Source organism: Colletotrichum acutatum, assembly GCF_030867785.1.
Source record: "Colletotrichum acutatum strain CBS 112980 chromosome Unknown BDZ83scaffold_326, whole genome shotgun sequence".
NCBI classification, from domain to species: domain Eukaryota; kingdom Fungi; phylum Ascomycota; class Sordariomycetes; order Glomerellales; family Glomerellaceae; genus Colletotrichum; species Colletotrichum acutatum.
In genome coordinates, this window is record NW_026849320.1 from 1 (window position 1) to 11,582 (window position 11,582).

General features: G+C 55.3%; 4 protein-coding genes across 4 annotated transcripts; 3 read left to right on the forward strand and 1 right to left on the reverse strand.

Moving 5' to 3' along the window:
- Positions 1–1,255: 1,255 nt before the first annotated feature.
- On the forward strand, positions 1,256–2,165 carry BDZ83DRAFT_658544 (uncharacterized protein; the record flags this gene model as incomplete). Its single annotated transcript, XM_060511040.1, has 3 exons — positions 1,256–1,636; positions 1,709–1,784; positions 2,095–2,165. 3 exons carry the CDS (start codon positions 1,256–1,258, stop codon positions 2,163–2,165), a joined length of 528 nt encoding a protein of 175 aa, XP_060357085.1.
- Positions 2,158–2,795, forward strand: BDZ83DRAFT_645469 (uncharacterized protein). The gene has a single exon (XM_060509847.1). The coding sequence runs from the start codon at positions 2,182–2,184 to the stop codon at positions 2,443–2,445; it is 264 nt and encodes an 87-aa protein (XP_060357086.1). The 5' UTR covers positions 2,158–2,181; the 3' UTR covers positions 2,446–2,795.
- A 610-nt stretch (positions 2,796–3,405) lies between these two features.
- BDZ83DRAFT_645470 (uncharacterized protein) lies at positions 3,406–4,817 on the reverse strand. Its single transcript, XM_060509848.1, has 2 exons — positions 4,268–4,817; positions 3,406–4,215 (listed from the first exon to the last, which is right to left on the reverse strand). Exons 1-2 carry the CDS (start codon positions 4,625–4,627, stop codon positions 3,883–3,885), a joined length of 693 nt encoding a protein of 230 aa, XP_060357087.1. The 5' UTR covers positions 4,628–4,817; the 3' UTR covers positions 3,406–3,882.
- Positions 4,818–5,701: 884 nt separating this feature from the next.
- Positions 5,702–9,193, forward strand: BDZ83DRAFT_759072 (uncharacterized protein; the record flags this gene model as incomplete). Its single annotated transcript, XM_060515132.1, has 5 exons — positions 5,702–6,818; positions 6,868–7,232; positions 7,286–7,439; positions 7,512–7,977; positions 8,311–9,193. The coding sequence occupies 5 exons, from the start codon at positions 5,702–5,704 to the stop codon at positions 9,191–9,193; spliced, it is 2,985 nt and encodes a 994-aa protein (XP_060357088.1).
- Between the last annotated feature and the right edge of the window lie 2,389 nt (positions 9,194–11,582).

The following is an 11,582-nucleotide window of genomic DNA, read 5'->3' on the forward strand; positions in this document are numbered from 1 at the left end:
CATGTTCCAGAAATTACGTCGAGCAGGGTGCCAAACTCCAGCTACAGTTTGAGGCCGCATTGCCGCCGAGGCCTTATGTTGTGATGATGTTTTCTTCGTGCAAACCTCCGGGCCTTTTGGTGGGCGGTGCTTCCGATGGGCCATGAGATCTCGCCTAGCTTTCTGGTGCAGTGAACACCTGAATTTCGCCCGTCTCTCCTTCAATTACGTAGAGCTGCAGCCCCAATCCCTGCTTCGTGAGTGGTCCCCCAGGCGGTCTCTTTCCCGCAATGCAATTCTGGCACCAAACCAGCGACAGACGGCAGAGTAGTGGAAAGGGAAGTTGAAGACGACCCGATGCTAGCGACTGTCAGTGCTCCTCGGGCGCCCGTGACGCTGGCCCTGTCGGCGCGAAATGTAGACCGTAGATTGCATGCTGTGCGATGGGATGAATGGTGATTGACGAACCCCAAAGCCCGCCATGTTCCCGCGGCAATGCGGGCGGAGCCCGTCCTGCGTTGCGCCTAGCCGGTCCAGACGCTTGGAGCCGCAGCCGTTTTTGGCCGTTCGCCTACCGGTACGACGGTGGCCGTTCTTTCTGAAAAAGTGCCGCCGGTAGGGAAGTCGAATGGGCCCCTGCAACTTTGTGGGAGGCGAGCCCGCCGAGGCCCGGTCTCGGTCCCGGGAAGGGGGTGGGTTTCTCCACCACACGTCCGATAACAGCGTAGAAGCAACAATCGGCCACTGGCTGCGGCGTGGCCCGTGAGCCCCCTGTACAATGACATTCACATTCGGCTTTCCGCCCTAGATGGCCCCAACTCTCTCGTCTGACGTAAGGGTAGGTCTTTGGCGGCGAGATACACTCTTGGATCCCACCGCCGACGGAGCAGAACGTAGCGCTGTTCAGCGGTGCAAATCCGTAGCAGCTCGTGGTTTCTTGCTTACAGTATGGGTCTCTGACAGCAACTGATTCGCAGTAGGCGCACGGCGAAGAAAGTGCGTCCATCTATTGGGGGGAATTCATTCTGGCGCTGGATGCCATGCCACCGACGACTGGGAGACTGTAAATGGGAAGAACACCAGGCCCTGGCTTACGGATAAGAGCGCGAAATGAAAGCGTTTGCCAAACATGTGGTTTTGTTGGATTCACTGGCGCTCACGAGTGTAGCTGAACGCTTCGACTGTTTGATCTGAATGCAGGGCTTGCCCATCGTCAAGCAGCAAGCAACTCGATCTGATGGACCATGTTCGCACGTCTCCCCTCCCTTCCGAATGCATGTCTCCTCGATCCCCTCGACCACCACACAACCGTACATCTCATGAGGACGAGAGCGCAGGTCATCGTGGCCAGCAATCCCAGCCGCAACCAGTGCCAGCACAAAATGGCACGCCGCAACACAGCTTCAGCGTGGATCCGGCCTTCCCACGCCTTCCTGACACTGCCATCGAATCATCGCCGACCGCTGACACGCGGTTGGACGAAGGCGAGCAGAAGATGACGTACGCGAAACTCATCTACATCGCACTCCACAGCACAGAAACAAAGGCAATGGGGCTAGGCGAACTCTACCATTGGTTTGAGCAAAACACCAGGAGAGCCAACAAGGGAGGCGAAGGATGGAAAAACAGCGTTCGTTCGAACCTGAGCGTAAACAAGGTACGCTAGCGAGTTGCGCCAGCGTTGTGACGGTCTAGTTTTTCCTGCTAAGTCGTAATCTGTGTCGCACAGGCCTTCCAACGAGTGGAACGTAAAGGCTCCCTCTGGCAGCTCGCGGAGGCAGGGTTGACGGAATTCCAACCAACGCGTAAGCCCCGAACGGATCGCCGAGCGAGTCGCAGGAAAAAGGCAGAGGGGTCATTCAGATGGAAGGTCAGCGTCGCATCACCTGCTCAGTCTTGCGCGCCCACTTTGCAGGATCACTCGAAGAAAAATGTGTCCGGAAGTGATTGCGGCGACGGTGGGTTTTGGTCATTTGACGGCGGCTTCACGTCGCCCGAGAGCAGCGAGCCTGGAAGCGGAACCTCTACCGATTATCCAACGCCGGTGCCGATTACTTCGACGCAAGATGGCTTGGAGCACATGCATGATCCGCTATGGGCCTGGAACCTGGATAGTGGGCGCTACCTCCACTGGCCCTACTGCAGCTGCCTCTGTGGCCGACAACAACTTTGTTGGACAGACGTGAATGACACATTGCCATTATGCGCCCCGACAGCGTTTGCTCCCATGTTGACGAGCATGGGAGTGGGTTCTGGTCCGCCGTCGGAAACGCCTGTGCAATGGGAGGCCTGACAGCTGAGCCATGGACGTCCTGGCATCTCCAAGCACAGAACGATCCTGGCAAAAGTCAATCCGATTACTCCACGGGAGATGAAGCCACCTGTAGGGCACCATTGTGTTACGGCCAGCACATTGATATAGTCGAGTTGGCTCCAGTCATGTACACTGATGTCCCACCTCTCTAAATCCAGAGGCATGTGATCTGTTGCATGTTTGACCTAGGTGTTCTACGACTTGTCATTCAGGTGCCATTTCCACCTAGACTTCCAATTTAACGCCAAGCATCCTTCATCATGGTCAAATTTGGCCTTGTCTTCTCGTGACTTCTCGACAAAGCTGATGTACTCATTCAGACTACTGCAAGGCTCCGGAGAACCACACCTTTCTTCTTACACGTTCAGCAGCCTGCAGTGAGCATGCGGTCTCCCAGTTTGACGCGAAATGGTTCCGATTATTCCCCAGGTACCAAGCCTCAGTGGCTTTTCCCCTCCATAGTCATGCATAGGCAGCTATCAATCAAACAGTGTTCAGGTGCAATGTCAGAGTTCAAAAGACGGCTATCTCTGTTCCGTTTACCGGGGACTAGCTGCGCTGAGTGCGACTTAGAATCAATGTACACAACTACTTAGCCGAAGCGACAGATCGTCGTTACGTCGCAGATGCAATTGCGATCTTCTCATCAGCAGGATGCTGAGATATTCAAATGCTAGCTTCTAATCACTGTGTCTTCTATATGTCCGTGGCAAAAGGAATTGGCAGACAACTCCAGAAAGCTGCTGAACATGATAATAGTGACGACGCTTTCGCGATCCACTAACGTCGGTCCTCGCGGACTCTGCTGCCTGCCGCTGAGACCGATCTTGAGGAATCTACGGCCTAGGCACAGGGAGCCCGATGCACGATTCCATCACAAAAAACCAAATAATGCAGGGCTCATGATCAAAGTGGCTTGTTTGCAGAGTGGCAAAACCTTTGGGAAGCTGGCCTGGGAATAAACACATCACCGAAAAGGCGACCTTAAAGCTGTGATCGGGCCTGACATGAAACATGCTGCGCGACCATCGACAGGATCCGTGAAGAAAGATTGCGATTCGAAAGAAAGATTTAATAGATAACGGATGTCAATTCAATGCAATGCATCTAGGGTTCATTGATAAAAGAGTGATTGTTGTGCTTGATTGAGGAATACCTCTCTTCCCGGCAGAAGCGGGGTTATGCCTCATCTCATCTACCTGTTCTCACCCGTCCTTGCAATTTGTATTTATGCAGATAAGCAAGGTTCAGATGCCTTTCATTTGAGCAGTGGTGTGCCAGGTATATAGCAACAAGTGACAAAACAGAGGCAGCTTACACTATTTACGCTTTTTCGAAGGCCGGACTTTGGTCTATGCGAACGGCTAAAAGCATGTCCTACTCTTCTACTAAAGTACTTCGTAACAAAAGGTTCGTGTTATGTTTGATGTATCTACGGCGACGCTGAACCTGGGGTTTGGCAGAATGGCGGACCTTCTCGGCCAAGTAGACGGATCACTGCTGGTCAGGGAAAAAGCGTTTGGGTGGTGACTTTGGACCTCAGCTGGTGACGAAAACAAAAACGGTCTTTCATTGTCACTAGCCTTTTTCTAAATCCTGCTACGTAGGAAATGTAGGAACTTTCCTAGTTGAGAGTGTCTTCCTAGGCCTATGTCGCAAGCATCGCTTTCTGCGTGCTGAAGAACGCCACTCATCCAAGTAAAGGGAACTTGACACTGAGGACAACAGTAGTCGAAATCAGGATCAGTCGAAACATAGTGTTGAGACTGTGTGCATTCCTTTGCGATGTCGTCGACGTCTTCGGACTTAACTCCCGACGGGCATGACCCTGCTTCGAGGTGGAGGACCATAGCCGAATGTCGGTCGAACTTGCTTCGACACCCTGCGCATGGAATGTTCTTGGGCGCATGAATCCGTTCGTGCTGCTCGGACAGTGATTTAGCTAATGAAACCTAATGGATTGGTATCTCGTACGTTTCTCAGATTATCAGGCCAATCGAAACACCTGCCGCAATCACGGCATACATTGTGTACAGTGTTCTCATGCTGTTCCAAGCTGATTTGAGCAGCGAATAACCTATTGCAGGGCGCGCAGTAATGGTGGCACTGCTTTCGATGGTCTAGCAATTGCTCTGCGGACGGAAAGTCAGTTTTCGAGAGGCACTCATCGCATCTGTGATGACTAGATGAATTGGAAAGATGTTGTTGGAGACCCTTGGGTTGGCTGAATACACGTTCGCACCGCCCACAGTAGGCATTTCGGTGCTTAGCCTGATAGTGTTGGATAAGACCGGTCGATTGTGCAAAGCTACGATCACAGATTGAGCAATCCATGACTAGTCAGATGGAGCTCGTCAATTTGAATCGGGTAAAGGTGGACAAGTGGACCACGGCTTAGGTAGGAAAAGTGCGGGGAAGGAACGGAAGAAGAATAGCTTGAAGTCGGCATGACGGAGAAACTAGTTCCCGGTCACATGGTCGAGGGGCATGGGAATGGAGAACACCGATTTTTCCTAATGATGCCTTGTGTATCATCTGGGCATCGAGATAGGTAAAAGTTGTCAGCTGTCGATTTGAAGTATTATATAAGAGCGAGACTCACTCCGAAGCGGAGAGTACGAGCGCGTGTGGGTGTTTGTGGCTATGCAACCAAGTTCATGTAGCGTACGGTGAGGCCGCAGGTGGGTGAAGCAACAGGTTAACTTGGAATGGGAAGAAAAATAAGCCGTGTCTCAGCAGCTCACGTAGAATTAACGTTCAACATGAGCCCTAAAGATATCTTTCATCGACTGGATGCTGTTCACTTTAGAGAACTGCTGCTGCTTGCATTCATACTATTCGATATTCTTTGCTTTCTTGCGGTTGAGACTCGACTGTGGCCATGGATCTCACCCCTTTCCACCTCAAACAATAGAGTGCCACTGCCTGCGCCGAGGACGGAAAGAATATCTACCGTGCATGACACGGCGAAAAGCTGTACATTTCATATAGTACGAAAATGATGGTCTCCGCTGAAAGGCATGGAGGAGTTTTCCAGCCATTGGAGTGTTTCGAGAAGGCTGTGTCAGCGTAATCCAGGAGCAGGCGTGGGACACAGAGTAAGGAACCGCTGCCCGAGCGGACACTGTTGGCCCGCCTACTGAACCGGCTCCTGCACTCTATGTACACAATTTGCTCCCTCTGTATAAGCTGGCTGGACCTAAGTTTGACTTTGAACGAATAATAGGACGAAAATGACTTTAGAGCATTGATAAGGGATCGCAGACGAGCATAGATTTATTCATGGTATCGGGCCTAGAGTCTACTCACCCCGCCCATTTTGGCTTTCAGGTTGCTCTCTGCCACCGCCTATAAGACAGACACACGCCTCGTCTGCCCGGTGTAGCTGTGCCTGATCCAGTGCGCAACATGTCCCGTTGTAAACACACTGGCTGGCTGCGCGTGGCCACCAAAGACCAGGCGTACGTCGTCGAAAGCTCGGGTCGTGCCCAGAGACTGCTGGACGGTCTGCCACGCCCGGATGGCCAATACCCGAGTATTCTCGTGCTGATTGGAAACACGGCCAAGCGGGTTGCCCTGCAAAGACTCGGTGTGTACATCACCGCGCCCAACACGGCCCGGGGCCACGGCGAGATCCATCTTAACGTGGCTTCTGTCGGCGCGTCCGGCGCAAGGCCGACGCTGATTGCCGATGCCGACATCCCGCCTCATAAGCGGCTCGGCAGGCCGAGAAAATCTACGCTTTGCCATGAAGTCGTAGCAAGGCCACTGTCGATCTCTCACGGTGGGAACATCACGTCCACGATGCCGTCCGCGATGCCGTCCACGATGCCGTCCGCGATGCCGTCCGCGATGCCGTCCGCGATCCTGCCCACGACAGTAGAAGCTGGCGATCATGTCTATAATCGCATGCTTCTCCCGTTTGCTGATGCTGTGTGTTTCTTTGCCGACGATATCGGCGGCGTAGAGGCCGTCGCCCAGCGTCTGGCGTCGTGGCTGAATCTGAGTACGCCGTCCACATCGTCGGTGCGGCCTTGGTTAGTGGTAGTCGTGAACGGCGAAGAAGAGGACTCCACACGAAGTCGCCTGCTACAGTCCGTCCGCAATCGGACAAGCGCCAACGTGTCCGAACGATTCCACGGCATTCGCGTCATCAGCCTGGCCAACAAGACGCCCAAGTCCCTGCGACGCCGCCTTGGTTCCCTGCGCTGGGACATACTCAGCAATGAGCTTTCCTACATGACGGAGACGAAACGGGTCGAGCGCGTGCTCGCCAGCTGCCTCTTCTCGGCCACCCACCTCGCCGGCCTTCTCCGCCACGCCACAGAGCACGTCGGCGGTGCCGGCGCGCCGCCCCTCGACTTCCTCGCCGTCTCCCGGCTCGACAACCCGGTGGCGGCGGATCTGCCGGCGCACCTCGCAGGGTTCCTCACGCACTGCGACTCCGTTGACGACCTGAAGAGATTCGCCGTGCCCGTCATCGCCTCCAGCTTCATACTGGACCAGTACCCTCCGAACATGCACCGTACGTTCACGGGCACGCGTCACCTTTGGTCCTCACTGACGGCCCGCAGTCTTCGATCCGCGCGACGTCTTCCAGATGTTCTACAAGGACGTGTGCCACAACGTTTGCGGCACCGCCGTCCTCGCGCACGAAGGATCCACCGACTTCCTCCTGCCGTCTCAGTTCGCCAAAATGGTCGAGGCTCAGATGGCCCGTATGTTCCGGCAGCTGGCGACGGGCCAAGCCTCAGCGTCGCTGCATCGACAGCTTGTCGCCGCCTTCACGGAGGACTGGGTCCAGCTCAAGTCCAACAGCACATGCTACCTTTGTCTGCGGCGCGCTCCGCAGGTCTTTCCCGCGTGCGGCCACGGTCACTGTCTAAACTGTGTCGAGGTGTTTGGCGTCGCAAGTGCGGCCGACCCGTGGCTCATCGAAGTGGCCGAGTGTATCCTCTGCGGACAAACATTAACATGCAGATACGTGTGAAGCCGGACACCGCGTCGGTGCGGGTCTTGTGTATCGACGGCGGCGGGACGCGGGGCAAGTACCCCCTCAAGGTGTTGAAGCAGCTCGAAGACGACATCGGGCTGCCCGGCCATCCGGTACAGCAGAACTTTGACGTCGTCTTCGGGACGAGCTCAGGTATTTCGCGGGATGCTGTCGTTGTTGCAGGTGCAGATGGGGGCGACTCCCCTGGCTGACCGATCGCGGCAGGTGCCATCAGCGCCGGCGCCCTCTGCATCAACGGGTGGACGGTGGACGAGTGCATCGCCCGCTTCGAGTCCCTTTCGAACCACGCGTTCACGCCTCGCCGGGTTCCGTCCGTTCCCATCATAGGCCCTCTCATACGACTGATGATGCGGGTCCCCTTCTTTGCCACAGTTGTGCGTGCCGCAGCCTTGCTTCTATTCGACAGCAGGTACCCGTCGCGGCACATCGAGAAGGCTCTGCGAGACATGTTCGGCTCCGGGAGAAGCATCACCGACTACTCGGCGGCCGACACGATGGGTGCCATGGTTGGCATGACGGTTGCTACCGTGCAAGACGCAAGCGCCTGCATCTTCACCAGCTACAACGGAGTTGGCCAGCGGGCCGGCGATCGCGGTAGTCTCCCCGTCTCCGTCCCTGTCTCCGTTCCCGTCGAGGCCATTCGAAGCGCGCGAGCCGATGCTGACGGACTGTATAGATTATGAACTCTTGAAGACAGCCGCCGATGGGGGTCGTGTGGCTTTGTGGGAGATGTTTGTGTTTTCCCGCGTGATTCTACGGGAGGCCTGTGGCTTCCGGTGACTAGATGGTTAATCCGGTTTGCAGTGTCCGATGTGCAACCGCTGCTCCGTAGTCCGTGCCAGCCTTTATCTTCTTCTTCTTTTTTCTCTTTCGCTTTCTCTTCTTCTTTTCTTCTTTTTCCCTTCTTTTCTTGCGTCTCGCTCTCTTTTCGCCATCCTACAATTGGATGGCGCAAACAATAACTACAGCCGAGTGCTGCGAAACGCCGCTAACAATGCCATAGCTATTTCACGCCTTGGTCCATTGACGGCCTCGGCACCTTCCAGGACGGCGGCTTAGTGGCCAACAACCCGTCCTCGATCGCGCTGCAAGAGGTGGCCTCCCTCTTCCCTGAAGCGCCACACCCAAGCCTTCTGGCCTCGATGGGCACTGGCTCCTCCTCGAGCTCGCCCGGCGGCGGGTGGCGGGACTGCTTCCTCCTCCGCCTGGCGCGAGCGTTCCGCAACCGCGACAAGAACGACTGGCAGCGGGTCGTCGCACAGAAGAAGGTGGGTCGATCCGGTGAGTTCTTCCGCTTCGATGTCGAGTTCGACGGCTCCGAGCCGCCATTGGACAGCCTGTCCAGCTTCGACGATGAAGAAGATGATGGGTGCACCTTTGAAGGCCTCCCGGCCCTGAGACGTCTGAGATTGTGCGCGAGGGCAGAGCTGTTCGTCTTTGAGCTGCATGCTTCGCGTCCGTACCTGTTCTCCGACGGGGGGTACGATTGCCGCGGGCAGATTTGTTGCCGGCTGAGCGCTCGCTCCGAGAGCCTGACGGCGTTGATGCGGCAGCTCGCGAGCGGCAAGGCGTATTTCCGCGTCGGCGGCCATAAGGTAGCTTGTGATTTTGCGTCATACCCGGCGGCGTTCCCAGATGGTCATTTCCGTCTGGACGTGAAGTTTCGCGTGGCCAGTCTGCAGGAGTCGCTCGCCATTTGCCTATGGGAGACCGCCGATGAGGGTCACGACATCAGCGGCTCGCCGTTTATCGTGCAGCAGCTGGTGCGGAGCCAAAAGCTCGAGCAGTGTTTCGGCACCTCTGATCATCGTACGAAACGGCGACGGGACGACGACGATGACGAAGACGAGGGCGCAAGCCGTAAGCAGCCGAGATTGAAGCGGTAGGGCGTGCGTTTGGTAGAAAAGGAAAGGACGTATGCCGGTTCCTCTGAATTGATATGCGTAGCGTAGCTAAGAAGAATGAATTTTTTGGGCTAAGGCTTATCTTTAAACGCAGCATCACTGCAGGCGGATCCATGCCGCTGCGCTTCGTCTGTGCAGTGCGAATATGGTACTCCGTCACGCTGATCCTTTGCTCAAACTTTCAAGCAATGGAGCCATTGACTTTGGGCCAATTACAAGGATGCTCTATGGGTAGTCGTCCGCTCAGAAACAGCGTGAAGTGAAGTGTTTCTCAGACTGACATAATTGCCGCAAAAGCAGACCGCATGGAGGTAGGGAGACTTTGATTCCGCCTTCCTTGATTGATCCAGCAGTGGATGGCTAACGTGGTCCGAGCTTCTCTGACCATCCCAACGAAAGCACCAGCCGTCGAGTGGTGCACCCCATTGCAGCCTCATATCAGCATGCATCACGGACCACAGACCACAGACACCCAGTCGATGAATATGGTATCGGCAACGAGGACGACGGCGGTGAGTTCAAATGGGAACCATCACGACGATGTGATATGTCTAGGATCGAGGCCTAGTAAGTGGGGCGCATCAGCATCTATCACAAACGCATTGCCAAGAGCCACGGCATCCACAAGGACGAGGACATCACCAATGGGCCACAACTCCAACGACGACGTGACCTTCTTATGGTCAAGGCCAGGTACGTATTGTGTACGCATAGCGAACAGGCGCTGACAAGTTCATAGTCCCGAAAGCAGCAGCTCGACCCGAACAGCCCCAACGTCCCCGACTACAGCCGAACGACGAAAAGCAATCCTCACGACAACCGCCCAAGAAGCAGAAAGCGAAACGAAAACCACCCCGAAGAGTACCGATGGAAGGCCTACGCATCTACGGTACGCAGAAGTCGGCTGGCTAGCATCTTCGGGCGCCCAGCGGCAAGCTGTGTACGGATGCCTCGATGGAAGCGGACAGCTGCGGTACTGGTCCTGCTCGGCACAGGACGACGGTGGCTCCATCAGACACAAGGATATACTCTTTCGTCCGGAGTTCCAAGGCTTGAGTCAGGACGGCATACGCAAGAAGTTGCCAGAGAAAATTCTTAGGGCGGCGAGAAGGAACGTCCAAGGCCAAAGCTAAGGTGCAGTCGTTCGCAAATCAATCAACCTTGCAACGTTTCCAGATCGCTCGCTAGCCAAGAATTTGGCGTCCGTCTTCGCCGAGATAGCCATACTCCTCAGTATATAGTGGGTACACAAGATCGAGCACCATCGCTATCGTCTCGGTCACAGCAGCGAGGGATACGTCTGCCTCACCATACCGTCGCTCGTCTATTTCCTCATCGGCTAGCAAGTCGAGTGACAGCATTGACAAAACCCCTGTGTTTTGGCCCGTCTGCGCCCTAGTGTCGTATGCGTCTTTGGCTTTGGCTTGCCGAGCCCTCTTTGGCAAGTTTTACCTATCGCTAACATTGGCGAACCGGGTTAATTCACAAGGGCAATTCAGCAACGAACTAGCCCAATTCGCCCCGCTTCTTCCGGTCACTGGCATAGAGTGCACCTTGTCAGGATTCGTTCGAACGATGGGGCATGGAAAGACCAGCCCGAGCTATTCCATACCCGTTGGCCAGGAAGTTGCAACGGCAAATGGTGTGCGCGTGCAATGTCACGACCAGATCGTCCCTCCGCCATATGGCCGTGCTGGTGCAAGATTGGTATCAAGTACTACGTCTTCCTAGAGGATTCGAGAAGCCACTGTGCCAGCACTCGACGCATCGGCGCAGTATTCGTTCAGATGGCCACAAGAGTTCAGGATGGAATTCTCCTATCATTTCACGGTGATACATGGAGCACACGACTGTCCGATCGGAATATCGGGCGCGGCTTCTGACATGGGCCATATCGTGCAGCTACGCCATCCGACGAAAGTTGAGCTTGGTTAGGGATTCGCTGCGGGATCTGCCGCGGTAGGCGGCAACAGGCTGTCACTGAATGTAAGTCGTACAGTACGGTGTACGATTGTGTTGATGATCAACGACAACGCATCATCGACGGGCTATACAGGAGAGACACAAGGCGTCGTCCCAGCGCTCTAGACCGCTCAGGCAGAGGAACAGAACGGGGCCTATGGAAGCAAAGCCTTCTTTCGATATGTGCCGCAAACCGATGCCGGCGACTGCGGGTAGCGATCATCGCCGTACTTACGCTACAACATAATGATAGACAGCTCAGCCCGGCGGCCAAGCTGAAGACTGCGCGCCACTCCAAGAAGACGGGTCCGTCATGACCCGCAATACTGTACCCCCAGCATCACTGCGGTACGCGGCTTCATGTACAAGGCTTCATGTACAAGGCTTCATGTACAAGGGCTTCATGTAC